Raw genomic sequence first — 20,565 nt, 5'->3', positions numbered from 1 at the left:
GTGTACGTTCTATTTCTTCTACAGCTTTCTTGGTATAAGAGTTCCAAAGCTCACAACTATACAACATACTTGAATAAACAATACCTTTAACAATATTAAAACTTGATACAGGGTTAAAACCATTAGTATGAATACCGATACATAGGAGTGAGTTAAAAATAGTTCTATCTTTTACACGAGCATCAATAATAATACTTCTACTGGATTGTAAGTAATTAGTAAACATTATCCCAGAGTACGTTTTCTGTGCGCCTATTGGAATGTGATCAGAACCAATCTTACATTTTAATGAAACATCATTTTGTACCAGTGGACATTGACGTTTGGACTGATATGTACCTAATGAGCTCTTAGTAGAGTTATAGTTGAGACGCCAATGAGTAGAATACGTGTACACAATATCAAGCTCACGTTGAAGAAGTCATATTGATGCTGACAAAATAAGATGTCGTCAGCTAGGAGTACAAATGGTACATGAATATCTTTAACTAATAGTCCATTACCTAGTCTATCTAATTCATTTGCTAGATCGTAAATCATGACGATGAAGCACCAAGCAGAGAGAACTCCACATACTATTTCATTATCAACACAGTGAACACCAAGTACCGAGACCTTTCCCAAACCTGACAATAGTAATTTCTAACCTGATACCGCCATTTTCCGTTTATGTGATAACATTCGAACATTTCTTCAGAAACTGACTTAAGAAATTGATAATCACATCCAATTAGTATACCGTGTACTCTTTTTTAATAAAGGGTTCTTTAAAAAGAATAACATGTAATTTTTCAACTTTGTCCGCAGCATGAAAACCCCAATAATTAAGAACGGACAAAACATAGACAGCAAACCATTAAGTTAGGATTCTACATTAAGGGACAAATTATTCACTTACCCTCGACAGGGATAACCACAAATTTACCGGTGTGAGAACCTAACATGGGTCTGTTCCGTGGACAAGGATATCTCAACCCGAGTGTAAGAGTTTTGCAGTCAGTACAAACTCTTACACGAGGGATGAGATACCCTTGTTCGTGGAACAGACCCATGATTGATTATTTTTCTCATGCACTTAGAACCAAATGTAAGTTTTTATAAAGTGTTTCATAGTGCCATCTTCCATGCAACACATTTACGACTTGGTTATAGAACGTAAAATGATGACGTTGTATTATTGTGAGCAGCGTCATATATCGCGTGCCAGCTGTCTTTATCACCACCCCAAACACACACCCCGTGTAAGATCGAATTATCTTTTCCCTGGCAACCGCCGGATAACCCTGTGAAGTATCGGAGAAATTCCTCTATCTCACCCGCAAGGAGATGAAAGATTCTATCATTACATAATCTAAATGCATCACGCTGTTCAGTTATTGTACCTAAAGCATTTATAAACTTATCATTAAAGATTAGCACAACACTTATAAAGTCAAAACTTCCATTCCATTGCTCTCAGAAAGAAAATTAGAATATAGTCTGCCACCATTTCCAAATACAGCAAATTTTGTTTTCTCTTCATTAACCGCCAAATACAGTATTAGTATAAGTATAAATAAGTTCATTTTAAAATCATTTACAAACGTAGAGAAATAAAAAGGAACTAACACCTTACAGATTAGATGAATTTTCAATTTTTGCTTCAATTTCGGTTAAATGACGTACACAATGAGAGATTGATAAAAAAAACTGTAACGCTTCTCACACTGATTTACTAATTAGTTGATAGCCCAATTTGGAATAAAGTATGTAACTATCACGCGTGTTTTCTTGTCCCTTTTCAGAAAGAGTCAGCTATATTTTGTAACATTAAATGCAGATCATATATGTGATATTAAACACCTTGCTAATTAGAAAGTGGTTAATATGCTGTGCATCCTTTGTTATGATAATCAATATATAAGCGAAAGTATAATATGCACAGCTGTGTACATACTTTTATGTATAGGTTATCAATTTGCGATTCAACCTTGAAAAGAACACTTTCACATGTAATAAAAACCGACAGATTTTTTCCTCTTTATTTTTCTCCGTATCCGTAGTAAATATATCTACAGTATCTCTGGTGACTACGTTTATTTCAAGAACAGTAAATGTCGATACGATTGATACACTTTTTTCAAATAAAAGGAAAAGTCTATAAAATAGAAAAGGACTTATATTATGGCACATCTAGAACAATAGCTTCTTAACAATAGCAATGATAATATAGTTTGGATTCTTATATCTAGAATCATTATTCAAGAATTAGTATATTGTAAATCAAGCATGGATATGTATGGTCTATTTCCATGACTTTTTTTTGAGGGGAGACGGCATGTTTATATAAATGCATTAATCAAATGTATATATTCGAACTATATTTGTCTCGCTTAAAACTATATGGATTCAATCAAAAGGATTTTGAAAAGTGGCTCCGATTTAGAATAAACGCAACGACTTTGAAATATCCTACCTCTTTTTAGATTGTAGAGTGCCCACTCTGGTGCCTGAAGAACATCCAACGGTTTGGTATAGGGGGAATCTGTATTAAACTGGCACTCTTGAGTCTGTACGTGATAGTTGAAGGACAAACAGAATGTGTTATGGAAACACCTAATACCACAACTTAGTGTGGTGTAATGAAATTTAGAGCCACCACTTGATAACCTATATCCATCTATGCGAATAAATTTTCCTTCAAAAACACACGATGTCCCAAAGATATTTGATGTCAGACAGACAGCAAACAAAACATCCAATGTCTTCCTCATGGCTTCCATCAACAGCTATTGACACGTATCTCGTACACTGCGTGTGGTGAGTGAGAGGCTGCGGTATATGTCTCGTCGTCGTGGAAACAGGTATATTGCGCAGCAACATGAATACCAATTCAACGCAGTGTTAATCTTAAACGTTTCCTTATTTTCAGTGTGCTCATTTCGTACCTGTGAAAATGAAAGATGAACATGATATTACACTCATCCGCAATCGATAAATATTGAAAATCCACAGCGGAGCATAAATTATCGGGAATGTTTTGGGTTTTTTTCGAATATTGATACTGAAAAAAACTATAACAAACCTGAAGACGAAACTCACAATATGGTTCGTTGGAATGAGATGCAAACATTTATTTCCTCTAAACTTGCTCACGTTTACCCCAATGTTAGTATTTTGTTCGCGCTGTAAACAGATCAGGTTTTACGAACCGACATGTCATCCAGTTCTATCTGACCAGAAGAAAGTTAACACCCAAACGATGATAACGAATGGTATGATTATGCCAAGGATATTCAGTGAGGGAAACAGTGTATGTATTGATAAGTGTAATACACAGGTTTTAAATCATTATAAACTATCGGTGAATCAAGTTTACTCCAAAGTAAACATTTTCATTTTGTAAAAGTAAATTCCTGATACTACTGCACAGAACGTTGATACATTGACGGAAATAATGAAACTCGATAACTTGGAAATATGATTTCATTTGAAAATGTTTGTTTTATGCTTTTTGTATCTAGACGTGGCTGATGCTTTTACTGTGGCTTGTTTTTCCGTAATGACATCCCTTTTCTCAGTCTGAGAACGTGACCTTATCTGTTTTTCACATAGACTTACGTGATGGATGTAATGAATTTATCAGACGACGCTTATCACCTAGGAGCGCTTGTTCCAATTGTTATTTTTTCAAGATTGTTCGTGGTAAATGTATCTTTTATTCTCTTTTTGCCCTTTTTTTATCTATATTAGTTAAGATTTTTTGTTTCCGTTTCTGTACTTCTGGGTTGTTTTTGTGTAGGTAAATGTAGCCAGGAATATCCCGAGTATTCGAGGTAAAATAGCAAACATAATGTATCTAATATTATCTTATATAGAACTTTTACTGTTGGGCAATTTTGTTTTACTTTAAACTTGGTCTTCATGCAATCATAGTTGGGGAGTTTGATTTAAGTTTATTTCAAAGTGCATTTCTATCTCGGTGCAGCTTCTTGATGTGTATTTGCTAAAAATTACATAACAGAAATGTTATCTACATATCCATTACCCATTGATGAAAGCAGAGAAAAAAGACTTAGAAGACATGAAGCCCATTCCTTAACTGTATAAATCTGAAAATACATATATGATGCTGTTTAAAGGGGCATTCCTTCGTTCGAACTGTACAGTAATTTATACGATTTATGAATAAAAGAAGCTAACACTAATATTTATGATGAACTGTGATGGAATAAACATCATATTTGTACAAAAAATCTGGAAAACTCTGCCGTTGTGCATCCGCACTGGAATATTAAGCCACGCATCATACGCTTTATTTTGATATCACGTGACACTTTAGACAACCGTACATCAGGTCTCAAATACTCACATCACTTCGGTAAAAATCAGATCGATTGGATAAAGCATAGCTAGCGATGTAGGTATATCGTTTTCGTTGTGATGATAAACCACCATTATAGCCCGTTTTACCTCAATTACTTATGTTATGGTTACCTACGAAAGCCGGTTGAGACCATTTTCGTAGAAGAAAATAAAAAAATTTTCGCGTTATTACGCGAAACTAACGCGTTATATCGCGAAACTTTCGCGTAATTACGCGAAACTAACGCGTTATTACGCGAAACTAACGCGTTATATCGCGAAACTTTCGCGTAATTACGCGAAACTAACGCGTTATATCGCGAAACTTTCGCGTTATAACACGAAAGTTTCGCGATATAACGCGTTAGTTTCGCGTAATTACGCGAAAGTTTCGCGAAATAACGCGTAAGTTTCGCGTAATAACGCGAAAGTTTCGCGATATAACGCGTTAGTTTCGCGTAATTACGCGAAAGTTTCGCGATATAACGCGTTAGTAATTACGCGAACATATTTTTATTTTCTTCTACGAAAATGGTCCCAACCGGCTTTCGTAGTTACCTGCATAGCTAGTAAGTTAGTTAAGAATATCATTGAAATAGTACACACAAACAGTATATCTTACTCTAGCACAAAATCGCATAAATATGAGCACCAAAGGGCGCAAACACGTGTGCCGTGTTTACAAAATGATGTGTACATGAATGTAAATGAATAAAATGGTTAAAGAAGAGACATATACACGGTATACTTGTAAAATCATTTATTGTGGTTCGATAAAGTAATATTTGGTTATAGTGTCTGTGATTTGTCAGCCAGGTAACAAGTGTAACTTCGAGTAGAACTTCATTACGAAATTATCAGTATGTTAAGACGACTTTCAGTATATCCTGCAGAACTTTCCAGAAGCAATGTGAATTCCTCGTTCGATTCGACTGATGCGACCTCCTTCGGTCTCTTCCATCTTTTCAACTAGTTGCCGTTATTTGCACGATTGTTATGGCTTTCGCTATCTTGTCATGTCCTCATTTTCTCGCCGATTGATCCATTAGCTAATCGCTAACCGTGTACGCCATTTTCATTTCTGTTCTTTAACCTGTCTGCGCATGCTAGTATTGATCGTCGATGGCGTCGATTTAGTTTCGCACTTCGGGTCGAAGTGACATTTTCATTTTTTTTTTTTTTTTTTTTTTTGAGAACTTTGGGTTATCTCCGGAGTTGTTGTATACGGTAAAGTTTGTAATTTTAACTAGTTGAGAAAAATACAAGATTCCCGTGTACATGTACTGTACTTGTTTTCATACATCTGTAGCATAAACTCATTTCAACGACGGAATGCCCCTTTAAGAAATGTGTTGAAGTGAGACCATCCAATCTTTGGCTTGGAAGTCATTAATGTTGTCATTGAAGCGTTAATGTAGTGGAAAGGAAAAGGACATTCCCCTTACCATTGTTGGCATCTCCTTGGAATTATTCCTCGTAAAATCTGTGATAATAATCACCGTTCTTGTAGAGTTCCGAATGAATTCCCGGAAAATGTAGTATTTCCGTATTGATTGGATACAAAATGAATCATTAATTGGCAGCTGGTTAAGAAATGTGTTGAAGTGAAACCATCCAATCTTTGGCATGGAAGTAATTAGTGTTATCTTTGAAGCTATAATGTAGTGGGAAAGGACATTCCCAATAACAATGAAGTTTGCCTAATTCCCCATAAGTATAGTATTGTTAGTGAAAGGGAGTTAAAGAGAGAGAGGGCAATACTGAAAAAAACTGAAAATTAACTTTAGCAAGTAATGGATAATGATATTCAGGCATCCGTGGAGATTAAAAATATACGCAGCATATACATTGTGTGTGTACACCGTGAATGTTGATGTTCCGTCCCCATATGAACATGGATGATGTTGTACAGAGATCAAGGTAGAATATGATAATAACTCATTCAAATTCTCATTGACATCACTACTTGTGCTCTATATAAGGCTACATGCTCTCGGAAGTATATTGATTTTCGTAATTCATCCCACGGCTCATATAATGAAGAATTGTGTTATTTTAATTAAACCTAAAGCCAATAAGATCTGTGATTAGGCTCTTAGGACGAGTCGTTGAAGGGATCTACATAACTAAACGACGTTCTCTCTCTGCCAAATTCATTAATTTCATCATATTTCCACAAGTTCGCTTTCTAACTAAACTCCTGGGGTCGAAAAAGCCATTGACACAATAAATGTATACAGGATAATATTTGTTCTATTTTTTGTCACAAAATCCCTGTCAGTGAATATTCTATCTGCTTCGTTTCTTGAGTGTTTTTCGTCAAGCGTCAAGCATTTATACAAGAAAATGCTACCACAAATGGATAAGAGTTTTATGGTGCCAAGGTCAATGCTTAGGTCACCATTTATTTTTGTAGATGCTCTTTGGAAACGCTGTAGTTAATTCATTGAAATATCTTGATAAAACCTCAAACTCTTTGAAAGCTTTGAATACCTAAGAAAACTGAGAATTTCCCTAGTTCTCTTCTAAATGATAGTAATGATTGCTGTATGATATCATTGTTACCTGGTTACTTCATTTCTTGATACATTTAAATTGAAATAATTTTATCATCTTTTGGTGCGTATCGTTTAATGTTGTGAATCACGAAGAGATTTATATCGCTGTTAATATCTTGTTGCCAAATAAAGATATTTGGACTTAACACTACAGCTTTGTTTTCAGAAGATTACATGACCATGTTTTAATAGTTTTCAGTTTAGGTTTTATCTACACTTTCGTACTTCTTATTGAACGTTGCTTTATTGAGTACGAGAAGAACAAAACCGGCTCGCTTTCTGAATCGTACTACTTGAATCCAAGATTGCAGAATTTTTGTTTCCTTCTCCGCTGCTCTAATGTTCAATGTTTTGTTGGTGTCACCCTGGACACGTCCTCGTATGACCCTTTCTGTTTGTATTTTCTTGTCATCCATTTTCCTATAACCATAGCTGTTGGTGTCACCCTGGACACCTTCATTATATGACCATGGCTGTTTGTGTTTCTATGACACCCGTCCTCGTATGACCGTGACTGTTGGTGTCACCCGGGATATTCTACTTTTAAATTCACTCTAGAGTGAGGCGTGGCTCTCTAATATTGCTTCTACCACTTTTTGGAATTTTTATTAAATTTAAAAGTAATTAATCATACCTCTGCAAAATAAACTGACCATATTCAAATGAGGTTTCCAACGTTGCATAAAGATTTATTAGTATGTTATTTATATGTTCATGCTAGCTTTTTGGATTTAATATTGCGTTCTTTATTTTGGGTCAATAATCACGTGAATAGTGGATTAGCCAAAGGCATGCATCTTGATAATACAACACAAGAAGCCGATAACTTGTCTCAAAGGGAAAAAATATTTGGGCCACACCCTATTGAAATTTTGAAATTTGCATTGCTGGAAACCCTTCCGAGGTTCATCAGGGGTCCATCCTTGGACCATACCTATTATTTTTATATCATCACTAAGCAGCGCACCTCCTGAATGAAGAATTGCATGAAAATATCAATTCGGCAAATGAGTGGGAATTTTAAAAGGTTTTTAGAGTTTTCTAGAAATGAAAATAGATAAGTTTAATAGCCAGTGTATTGGAGTCATTAGAGGGAGAATTCTTGATAAAACCACAAAGTCATAACAGCTCAATGAAGCAACGGCACCTTCCAAAAATGATTAAATCAAGAGAGATGTTCTACCTGGTACTTGGTAACATCAAGCTTGAAAATGTTAAATGCAAGGGAGACAACTTTGATGAAATCCGTCGGTAGTCCTCGAAGGCTGTCGATATGATATCATTCTGTTTCACAAACGTGTACCCGTAGAATGTGTGCCAGGAGCTTTTATAAAGTGAGAAGATGCGTGCCATTTCTGACTTTTTAATACAAACGTAAATAGCAAAAAACCTCCGAACAATTATTTCATAGTTCATGAAAATATATTTGTAAATATACGCTAATAGTTTACATACACGACCTCATTACCATATGATGACGTCAGGTGGAATATGTAAGCATGCAAACAAAAGCAAAAATGTCGTGGAAAAAATCCTAACAAGGAGCCGCCACGCTTGGCATTATCCCCCGAGCACCGCAGTTGGTATGAAACCCCAAATACATGTATATATCAAGCTCAAAGTAAGAGTTATTAAGGAAACAGTAATTTGGTATTTTTGATTAAGTGTCCATGGTGACAGAAAAATACCGAAAATGGAAAGTCCACATTAGCAAAAGGCACAACTAGTCTGATATATTCAGAAAGTTTCAAGGAGTTGCGTTGGACAGTTTTGGAGTTATAGCCCGGAAACAAAAGGAAACAGTAATTTGCTATTTTTGATTAAGTTTCCATGGTGGCAGAAACAATACCGAAAATGGAAGGTCCGCAATAGCAAAAGGCACAACTAGGGCACTAGACTGATATATACAGAAAGTTTCAAGGAGCTGCGTCGAACGGTTTTTGAGTTATAGATCGGGAAAAAAGGAAACAGCAATTTGGTATTTTTGATTAAGTTTCCATGGTGACAGAAAAAATACCGAAAATGGAAGGTCCGCAATAGCAAAAGGCACAACAAGTGCACTAATCTGATATATACAGAAATTTTCAAGGAGCTGCGTCGAACGGTTTTTGAGTTTTAGCCCGGAAACGAAAGGAAACAGTAATTTGGCCTTTTTGACTAAGTTTCCATGGTGACAGAAAAAATACCGAAAATGGAAGGTCCGCAATAGCAAAAAGCACAACTAGGGCACTAGTCTGATATATACAGAAAGTTTCAAGGAGCTGCATTGAACGGTTATGGAGTTATAGCCAGGAAAAGAATCTCGGACGGACACACGGACGGATCCTAATTTAATATCCCCCGCAAACGCGTTTCGCGGGGGATGAAAAAATACCTCATCCCATCAATTTACGCACTGGCAGGCGGAAAGTCACCCAAAACCACTAGGCAAGGTATTGGTATTTACGCACATATAGACCAAATAAGAATTACCTTTAGGAGGATTCTCAATCTTAAATAAAAGTATTTTTTTCAGAAAATAATACTAATGAATGACTACTGCATAAAAATGATGAGCAGACATGCTTTCCGACATTGTTAGCGCGGGAATCTTAAAGCTGACAGTGCAAGTTAAAAAGCATCCAATTGAGATTAAAAAAAAATAACACATGTACAGATTTCGAAAAAAACGTTTCCGAGACATCCCCCAATTATGGTTGTGTCGTATCTAAGGACGGGCAGACATTTTTGTTTTTTGTAATGCGTAGATACGAGCCGCTATAAAAGCGCGTGCGTTCATTGAGACAAGTATCAGTTTATCGATACACGCGCATAGCGACACATCTCTCCATTATACATAGTATACGTTCCCAATACAAACGCAAATGAGTTTTTTTTCACATTACGGAACTTGAATATGGAATTTGAAGAGGTAACTTTATATATATACATATATATTTTATTTTACAATAAAAGAAAGAAAAGAAAGTATTGACAACACAAACTATTTGGGCCCCAACAAAACATTATAAACAGAGTAAATATGAGTAAATTCCTACCCGAGTCTTTCCAGTGGGATATGCAGCAAGAACAACTTTACAACTGTTACATCATTATATCCATAGTTTCCATCGAAATATTTTCCGTGTCTTCGTACAAATGTATTATTTGTGTACGTGCCATAACGCAATTAAAACGTGATAAAACCGCACAACAGCCCTAGTGTAGTGTAGACAATAGGAAAACATTCGAGGAGTGCTAGTGTAGGATACGAGTAAAAATCGGAACTCCTCGGACTGTTTACTTGTTATGAAAATGGCTGCACCCACGAAAAACACGTGAGAAGATGGATAGAGTATTTGGGATTAATTCGTTATGCATTTTCAAGCATTTATTTGGAGACTTTATTTTCAACAAGATTTGAAAGATAATTGAGAGACACTGACCATCTTTCTGCTCAAGTTACAGGTAAGTGCTTCTGTTTGGTGTCGTTCGCGAATACAGTTGTAGGTCACGTGGTGTACAGATATAGTGTAGAAGATACAGGTGTGTCACCGTGAACACCTGAGGTTAGAGTGAATGCGAGTGTGACGAAGCACGATCTTTTTATAGCAGCGGCGGCTTGGTTGTATCCACGCATAACAAAAAAGAAAAATGTCTGCCCGTCCTTAGATACGACACTACCATAACTGGGGATTGTCTCGGAAACGATTTTTGGAAATCTGTACAGGTATTTTTTTTTTTTAATTTCAATTGGATGCTTTTTAACTTGCACTGTCAGCTTTAACAAAGTGAGCAGTCCAACACGGAAGTAAAGAAACAGAGACGTTCAATTCTAAACACTTAACAGAACAGCATTGACATCCGTCAGGAAGATCGCGAGATAGTACATTTTGTTAATTCCAGATAAGTTACCTTATTAACATGAACACCGGAAAATGTCGCTAGACAAATGCATATGAGTAATGAGCCCTTATAATTTGTAAACATTCAGTACACATCACATCGTTCCAAAGTATCAAAGTTCCGACACCTTCAAAATTTGAAAGTTGTATGTACTAATGACGTTTGGTAGATAGCATATGTATGTAATAGGGGCAATTAAAGTGTACATTCAACTTCCTGATGAACATAAGTGACGCCTCATATTTATATAAGTTATCTTTCTATTATTGAGGTTTTCGTTTATTTCCTTGCAATCTCAAAATACACCATGTAGTCTAGCATATTAATTGGACTTCGCTTTTTCTTTTAATATTTAGCAATTTAAACAACGTCAAACATTTAGACGCATTTCCTCCAAAGGGTCTATAATGTTAAGAAGCCCTACTAACTAAGACAAACTGTTATAGTTAGAGTTGAAGATTTCTGGAACTGGAACTCTTAAAAAAAAAACCTGAAAGTGACTTACCATATTTTTCATGGCTCTTCAAAAGAAATAGAAGAAACCAAGTGCCCGAATGGGCCAAAAAATAGCTAAAACGCATTGTATAATGTTTAAAATCGTGTTTATTCGAGAACAATTGTAATAAAATTAAAATGCAAATAAAAAACGGAACACGTATCTATGAAGTATAACATAATAACTTAATCATTTAATGATATATTCTTGCCATTTGTTGTGCTTTCTCTCTTGTGTATCATTGCACATATATATCCGCTAGTCTTTTCTACCGGAAATGTCGGTCATAATTTCTTATAATACATGTTCCCTGTATCTGAATCGCAAATTATTGCATGTGCAATGTCTCCTTTTTCTGCTATTCATGTTAATGACGACTATTGTCCTTTCCCTCAGATAAAATGCATATATAGTACTTGATGATTACATAAGCGTTCGGTAACTCACAATCACATAAATGCATATTCTCTTATTTACAACTTGCATATATACTCTCACATACAACCCCTTAACATCTATAGATACAAACATGTATACTTTCTTACCCATATACTTAATTTCTAAAACATACACATACTCTCTAAACCATACACCAACTTTCTAACCAATACGCACTCTCAACCGAAATACATATTCTCTAACCCACACATATACCCTCTAACCGATGAATTCATCGACACTCTCCAACAAGAATCTTATATCATTCTGGTGTAAACATTTTGTCATTAACATTTTTTATCAATTGTTACAGAATGGTTTAACTTGTCCATGAAAAACGTGTACTACCTGACAGCTCACCTTATGTCATTCATTTCCATGTTCAAAAGAAAACGCACAAATTGACTAGGTTATCTATCTACTACAATACTTGCTTATAGTGAGCAATAATTTGCATCATGGCAATATATCGTGATAACAATCGTTTTGAAAGTTCTATATATACAGAAGATGACTTGAGGACTTTGTTTATTTAACAGAAATCCTGACGAGCCTGCAGATGTTCACGTAAGCATTGAAGCTTTTCCAAGGCTTAATCAAATAAGCAAAATAAGATCACGAAGTCCGTCCTTATTCTATAAACGAAAACTGTTTGGACAGCAACAATGCAGTATGATCTGATTCCATTCGAGTCAAAATGATGCCTTATGTAAAAAAAAAAAAAAAGCATGAACCCTGTCAAAGTGATGCCGACTATCATGTTAATGAAGTGATTAAAATGGATGTTAGATGATCATTTGGATAATTCGTTTGTGACTTTACCAAGTGGCCAACAATACATACGTATGCAAAGTGTATTTGACCAAAACGGCAATAGTTGATATTCCGTCATTGAAAGTGAAATTCCGGATAAGGAATCTTAAATGATCACACGCTTTCCGTTCCCTCCAGAAATGGACGTTCTCCTTATCACAAACACATAAAGCTCCAGTTCAATTGAGGATGTATATTGTCCTCATCCATACGCAAACAGATAATACAATCACTTTGTATGGTGTTATGTTTGAGATATACTTCTGTCGGTGTCATCAATCTCGTACGGAATCGACATGAAGTGAACTCAATCCATCGTTGAACAGGTTATTTCGATAAGGTAACCGTACACACATGGAGCCCAATCATTGGAGGTGTTTTTTGAGAAAAACACAGAACATCTTAGTTCAATGTAGGACTGTAGATGGATGAACAATCCTAATACGATCATCAGAGAGGTTCTGACCTGACTGAGAAAAATTGGTCATCGTCACTGTCTTCATCAATAGAATCACAGGTAGCATCCTCCCATTGTTCCTCCCCTTCCATCTTGGTGTTCGTTTTCGCTAGCCTTCCTGGCCTACTTCTAAGTGTTGCATCCTTTGGTTTGCCATCATACTCATCATCTTCCAAAGGAGAGGATAATTCTCCAAGTCCTGCGAACTCACTACGTCGCGTGTTTGCGAGCTTTCGTTTGCTCTTGACCATGGGTTTCCTTTCTGGTACGTTCCTCCGGAAGCCCGCCTCGCTTTCAGACTTGGCTAGATTCATGTGCTGGTTTGGACTAGAGGGGGAACCACCGCTACTTGACAACACTTCCCCTGCACTGGTAACACGCGATCGCCTGGTGCCTAATTGCGACAAGTATCTGCTTAACCTCTGCCTGTTTTTCACACTGACACGGCGCAGGTTATTCACTTCTTTCAGTGAGCACGGCAATCTCGTTGGATTTTCTCGCTTTTTCTGGACCTGTTCTGCAATCACAGTCTTTATGTCCTCTATGTGAAGTAAGGTGTTGAATTCGGTAAGTTTTGATAACTTCATGAATGCATCATGTGAATATTTAAAATTGAATGTTGAATAGGGTGTGGCTGCATCATCAAATATGTCGAAGTTTGCGAACTCAAGTTCTTCTTCTGTGACTCTTGGTACACCTAGCAAAGCAACACACAAAAATGCTATTAAGTTCAATATCTTTAAAACAAATATAAAACGTCGTTCAAAATGGAATTATCAAATGAGACATTTCATTTTCCCATTCCCTATAAAACAGGACAGGTTGATAGCGGAAACAGCAATGAAAAATTCACATGAAAAAGGGAATAAAAAGGGGGAAAAATACCGTATCTGTTATTACTCTGTAAGCTTACCTGGACTGAGGAATTTCCTGAACTCGATGTTGACGAGGACGAAGTGGAGGACGACTGGACAGTATGGGTCAGTCGGATGTCGGAAGATATAGAGTTCTTTCATGCCTTCTCTATCAAACACTGTGGAGTCGATTGGCGGGAAAGAAAGTTTATTCAGTTTGGCCCATTTTTCCGCTAACAGAAGTTCCTAAAGAATAAAAAAAAAACACATATGTTTGAGCTAAAATGGTAGATTTATCAGAAGCTTGTTACAAGAATAGAATTGCTAATTATCGGTTTTTAACATGAATTGCTAACGTAGGCAATACCGCTTAAACCCAGATCTTATTTACAAAGCATTATAAATGTTCACGGTGGTATTTAATAAGAATAAGAAAAAGAAAACGTGTAGTTTTTGCGTAAAAAATTAAACAGAAGATGTTTTCGCAAACAAAATATATATTTCTCTTTCATACATTATAAAAAAACATATTTTGTTCACTAATGATCACATTATTATCCCATTTCAGCTAAGTATTTCTACTTAAATTTACATACATTTAATTTGAATTTAATTTATTTTTGTAAATAAATAAAGTACTGATGTGTAAATGTCATTGTGCTTTTATATATATTTACTAAATACAGCGTAATTATTATTTTCATCTTATTTTTTTATCTATTTCTTTATTGTTCTTGTTGTTTGTTTGTTTGTTTTTACTTTACAGTGATCTAGTTTATCGGTGAATTTACCTTGAATGGACGAGTTGAGTCCCCTGGTCTGGCACTAAAGTCAAAGGACAGAATGATATTACAGCACCTCTGTGGACGAAGGACTAGCGGGTAAGGCGAGTTGAAGGTAAGTCCAGCATCAACCATGTACAGATGCTTTACATTGGTTGGGTGCATCTCCAGCAAGCCACTGAAGTCATCTGTATATACAGAAACGCAAATAGAACGGATTTCAGTACGGTTAAGCATCTACTTAAAAAAGTGTGTTCATTGCATCATTATTGTCTATCTCATACAAATAAATCATTACTCCTGAATACATTTTGAAGGAAACATTTTTCTTATTCTTACGTAGGTTACGCTTATTAAATATATTCATTTTGTATCTACATAAGTTCATCACAGTCTAAAGCAAACTCCATGTATAACGAATGGACATAAAAACATTCTGTGCCAAGATGACATCACGACCTTGGCTTGGGTTTAAATGAGTTTCAGTGAGTTAAATCAATATATAGCAATGTGAATAGGGAACAGCTAGATATTGGTGTCTGGAGTTCCTTACCGCTGACTCTCGCTTCCCCTATGTTGTCACTAGGCGTAAAGGGTGATAACGGGAACGTTTGTTGCAGAGACAATCCCCTCATGAAATTGTGTACAACGCCTGCACGTCCAGCTCGAGTATTCAGTACTTCTACCTTTTTACTGAAACATGTCAATCACAGACTGATTAAGTATTAATTAAAAAGTAATTAACATTTGTTAATGCTATAAAAATATCAGGAGTAAACATCAATCCCTGTACCATTAACAGGATGTAATTCTTTCCACTATTACAATAATAGCGCGTCTTGAATGTTTTTTCACTGCACTCTTTCCTCTGAGGAAATACTACACATCTCTTCTAGCCAATGAAAATAAACGTTGTAGAGCGCGATGCATTTCATGTTGTAAGCCAATCGAAATGCTTATTTCGGGCAGGATTATATCATTAGGTGTTAAGCAGCACTCATCATTAAGGTGGTTATGTCACCAATTCTAATTTTACTGAGAGTAAGAGGAACTTTATCTTTTTTCAACATGTTCAATATTTCACTTTAAAACTTCCATTTTGTATTGAAATTTTGAAACATATTCATAAATTATTAACTCACTCTAGAATTCCAGTAAGAAAAGATTGCCAGTAGGTTTTTTGTTTTGTACGCCGAACAGTTTGTTTCCGGTTAATCTTTGGTTTTGGTCCATTTCCGTTCTGCATGGCAAGTCTTTTCTGGGCCTCGTCACTGAAAGAGAAACGGTTGCGAGTAGCCGCATCCCGTCGTAGTTTAACCTCATCTGGGGTATCATCTTCTTCGTCGTCTTCACTACTGTCGCTGCTTTCATCCTCTTGGTTCACCTCGATTTGCTTCACTAAAACACATATATATACGTTTCTACTTTGTTTTCTTCCCATTTTAGTTCAAAAACTGTACAATCGCATTTTAATCATATCAAAATACAGTACACTGAAAACATCTATACAAATATTTCCTAACATTTCATTACTGTTTCTCTCTTGGACAAGATGCTTGACTTTCCCTGGTATAGTGAGATGCTATATTAACCAGACTACAGATCGCCTCAGAGTCCCCATTTACGTGGTAGATTAAGTTGTTCTGAACACAAACAGTAATGTAATAAGACGTCTTATGCATTGACAGTTGATTTATGTATAGGAAATTATAAATGGATTGTCTGATGGACAGATAGTTACATCTTACAAAGTGTAGCATTTTAGATGTATTTTGTAAAATTACCCTATGCACAGAGTCACACAAATATATTGTTTTGGGTTGATACAGATCACATGCTCTTTCCATGTATAGGCAGTTAGTAACACATGTTCTTATGAGGAAAATAACGCATAATGTTTAAATGAGGTTCCGCTGGATGACAGTGATACACGGTTTTGTATATACAAACAGCTTAACAAAGAGACTTCCTATCTAAAGTCTACAAGCTTAATTACCCATTTCCTGTCGGATCATCTCAACTGGGTCTAGTTTCCTGTTGTCATCTAGAAGACGCTTGAACAGGATACAAAATGCACTTCCCCATATACCTAAAAATTAATATGATAAAGTTACATGCAATTTCCGTTGTGGTTTTATTCTCGCCTTCGTCTAATTTTATCATGCAGGCAGATATTAGAAGAACAGAGCATACACACATATTGAATGATTACTTGTTATAGGCAATATTTGATGCTGGGCGAGTACACCTTTCACAAATTAATACAAAAGTGTCCCAGTATACAATTTGATATGCTGCAATCCATTAATTATTTTAATCATTTCATTCTGAGTTCTGTTCCTCTGAATTACTATTTTGGTATAGTTTTCCATGATTGTCTAATTTAAGAAAGACCATGTGCTTTAGCACCGTAAAAATCCTGGACAGTACGTCAAAGTTATCTTACCTTGAAGGAAGTGAAGTGGGGGCTCTGGAAATTGCTTGCAAAGTTTTCCCATAAAGAACTTGCAGCCGAACATTTCGGTTTTCATAAATGTTCCATACTTTGGCATCCCAATCTCAAAAGGCGAAAACTCTACCCATTCTTTATGAAAGAAATATAAAGTTTATATCAGTTTGTTTTTTCCATTTACAAAAGTATAGGCTTTCGACAAGTGATAACTCGGAGATAACTGATGGTTTCTGAACAAATGTAACAGGTTTTTCGTGAACATTGCTTTACTGACTGTTGTAGTGAAATGTTTGTATACACGTATTTAGATTTTTGTACTCCTATATTTTTTTCAAACAGAAAACAATTGAAAATCACGTAGGTTGGCTGTACATAATAAACTGTTTCTATCTTATGTAATATACAAAAGCCTCCGTCATATATAATACATACATACACGGAAGTAATAAAATCTGCGACCTGAGGTATCACAGGTAAAAAAGGTCAGTGAAGCCTAGATCAACCAGGCGAATTGGCTTGTTTCCAGTCCACCTGGAGATATATATATATAATATATAATAATATAACATACCTTGGAAACTTCTGGCAGATCTGTCCATTTTCACATTGACACAGGTCATTAGTGGTAGAGGTCGCTGTCCATCTGATATCTTTTCTTTCATGTCAGTCAACTTAAAGTCCAACCGCTGAAAGTTTGAAGATAAATAATAGATGTAAATTGATTTTGGGAGTGGAATAGGTGTAGTTTTCTATCATAAACGATACATTCAACGTTTCCAACATCCAGACTAAGAATCTCGAAATCGGAAATACGCTAATAGAGCATAAGGTAATTTCAATAAAATGTTTGGAAAATCAATTGTAAGAAATTTACTTACATCTTTTATAAGAGTTTCACCAACAAGATGTCCAAAAATGTCGGTGAAGCTTATTGGTTGCCCGTTTTTCCGTTTCTGAAGAATCAGGTCCAGATTTCTATATATACTCTGTGGCGACAGGAACCACATCAGACTAGAATCAATGTTGTTTTTCAGTTCCTCTTGCATGTCTCCTGGGTTCATTTCCGGCCAGTTTTTATGGGAGTACAAAGTTGATATATACCTGAAATAGTAAGTTTATTTATATCAACGGCCAACTAGTTAATAGCATTGGATTGTACAAAAGTGAATACACCCAAATGAAAAACACTATTTAATATACACTTAGTAACAGATACACTGTATTACGCTGAATCGGCATACAAATTACATGTGTATCTTACGATGTATCGTTCTTTTTTCTTTTACCCGTAAGGATGCTAGGGACCAAAAGTGTGCAAAACCCTAAAAAGGGAAGCCAGGTACAGCTAAGTGAGACTAACTCAATGTTAAAAGATAGAAGAGAATATTGACACAATATCTAATTTTGGATTAATTTATTTATTTATTTATTTATCTTGATACAGAGACTCCGATTCTGGCAATGAAATTGACAACAAAACAAAATGAATTCTTATCGTCCGACGTCCGCCACGATAGTTTTTTAACATATCTCTTCTGTCTTTATCTTTCAACTGTCAATTCTAATCTTATTGATGCGTTAGTTTTTCACGCGTTACCTACCATGATGATCCTGAGAGGCCGGCCATGTAAGTTGCACAGTCCATTATCCCAGAGTCCGCCAGGGCCTTAGCAACTCCACTGTAGCCGACCATCGCCCGGAAGCCGCCTCCTGACCCAATAACTCCTATCAAAGGAACCTGTTTGTAGAATATAAGTCACAGTTAATATTGTTTCTGGTTTTTGCTATAATCGAGCTTAGCACAAAAACGAAATATTGATATCTTGGAAGTGACAGTCGGTCACAATGTTCGCAAGAAGATAAGCCATATTTGTTTCATAATTGTTGTACAACCGTGAAACTTTAAACCAATGTAAATTCCTTAATTGTTAATTTTAATCTTCTTGTAGTGGGCATTTTAGTATGTGGTTAAAATTGTATAGACCGATGTAAAATCAATAGTACTTAATCTTAACATCATTTTCTGGAATACTCAACATGGACGTTTTTACTAAGATGGTAGCCTCAATAGAATAATCACGTGATGCTTGCAGTCATCAATCAACGACTGTATAAATTATAGCTGTTTTCAATTGTCTTAATGAGCCTATCAACATCAGAACAACTCTCATGGAAGCAGTATTGACAGCTTATTTACCTCATCGATGGACATAGGACCTTTGTCACCAAGGATTTCAGCCATCCTCTCGCGCACTCGCTCCTTTCTTCGCATAATGAATTCTTTTTCCTCGTCACAAAGACACAAGCTGTAGCGTAACGTGGGATCTTGGCTGAAAGAATACCACACATTGACTACACCTGATATCCTATGTGTACTGTTAACTTCCCCGGCTCTCCATTTGACAACGTGATATTAGCTTGATGTTACTAACATGTATGTTTAAATAGTGAATGGTGAGGGCAAAACCCATCCTGCGCCTTATTTTTTGCCGAACTACTTTTCCATGGGTTTCCTTACTTATTCATATTATTTACATTTTATCATATTTGTTTTTCGTCTGCTTGTCACTTTTCCATAGTCATAATCATTTAAAGCCAAACAAAATGTTTCTATATCACCTTAGAATCGTTCTAAAAACATTACGCGGATATCAATAAATATGTAACCACGTATATCTGCAACGCACTGTTCAGTTGATAAAGAAGTTGTAGTTCACACTCAAGCATAAAATCCAATTCTTATGTGCAGTTTAACGTGATTAATGAAACTGGGATTTATTTCTTGTTCGAAAATGCAAAGCCTTGTCAGAACATTCTGCGTCTGAATACATATTTATAAGGAAAAGATATGGCAATGAATGTGTGTGCAAATGCCATACCAAGAAAAATAATCGAAAACTATTTTTTTAAACAATGTAAATTTTGGAAACAATTATACTTACTCAATATGTGTTTCAAACTCCATATCGACTTCTGATACCTGTGGAGTAAGATGAAATATAAATAAATTGTGACATCGTTATTAGGCGATATCATAAACTGTTTTTGTTTAACATTCTATCAACAGTATGTTCTTTTAAAGACATCAATGCCTATGGACGAGATTTAATCGTGTGGTGAGTATGTACGTGTTTAAGAACACTCTGGTATATACTTGTTTGTCTCCTTGTGATAGTGCGGAACTAATGCTGACTTTGTAGTGCTATCCTACAAGGGCAAACCCTCAACTCCTGGCCAAAGGTGAGGCAGTGTCAAGGGAGACATTAGGGAAAAGAAAGTTAAGAACGAAGAGAAAAATTAAGATCCCAAATTTAGTCACCTCTAATGAATCATGCCATTCGGGCAGCAGGTACAATTCTCATGATCTGCCTACACAACAGGATATGGTAAGCATATGTCATCAAATTACTTTAACTTCTTAATTTATTCTTTAATGTTTATCCAACCAACTGTAGCACAATCCACCTGACACTGACATGTAATGTG

General features: G+C 35.8%; 1 protein-coding gene across 6 annotated transcripts in view; it reads right to left on the bottom strand.

Moving 5' to 3' along the window:
* Positions 1 to 11,372: 11,372 nt before the first annotated feature.
* Positions 11,373 to 20,565, bottom strand: part of LOC117342021 (cytosolic phospholipase A2-like) — a 53,126-nt gene continuing 43,933 nt past the window's right edge. For all 6 annotated transcript variants that reach the window (XM_033903968.1, XM_033903970.1, XM_033903969.1 and 3 more), the window contains 12 exons: positions 20,022 to 20,059; positions 19,277 to 19,409; positions 18,681 to 18,817; positions 17,958 to 18,180; positions 17,651 to 17,765; positions 17,074 to 17,211; positions 16,624 to 16,716; positions 15,770 to 16,025; positions 15,181 to 15,320; positions 14,637 to 14,815; positions 13,905 to 14,091; positions 11,373 to 13,688 (listed from right to left, as the gene is read on the bottom strand). In XM_033903968.1, the coding sequence (XP_033759859.1) occupies positions 12,985 to 13,688; positions 13,905 to 14,091; positions 14,637 to 14,815; positions 15,181 to 15,320; positions 15,770 to 16,025; positions 16,624 to 16,716; positions 17,074 to 17,211; positions 17,651 to 17,765; positions 17,958 to 18,180; positions 18,681 to 18,817; positions 19,277 to 19,409; positions 20,022 to 20,059 (2,343 nt within the window). In that variant the 3' untranslated portion in view covers positions 11,373 to 12,984. The remainder of the gene's footprint in view (positions 13,689 to 13,904; positions 14,092 to 14,636; positions 14,816 to 15,180; positions 15,321 to 15,769; positions 16,026 to 16,623; positions 16,717 to 17,073; positions 17,212 to 17,650; positions 17,766 to 17,957; positions 18,181 to 18,680; positions 18,818 to 19,276; positions 19,410 to 20,021; positions 20,060 to 20,565) is intronic.

Source organism: Pecten maximus, chromosome 14 (assembly GCF_902652985.1).
Source record: "Pecten maximus chromosome 14, xPecMax1.1, whole genome shotgun sequence".
Taxonomy (NCBI): Eukaryota; Metazoa; Mollusca; class Bivalvia; order Pectinida; family Pectinidae; genus Pecten; species Pecten maximus.
This window is presented reverse-complemented; position numbering and strand designations above follow the sequence as displayed.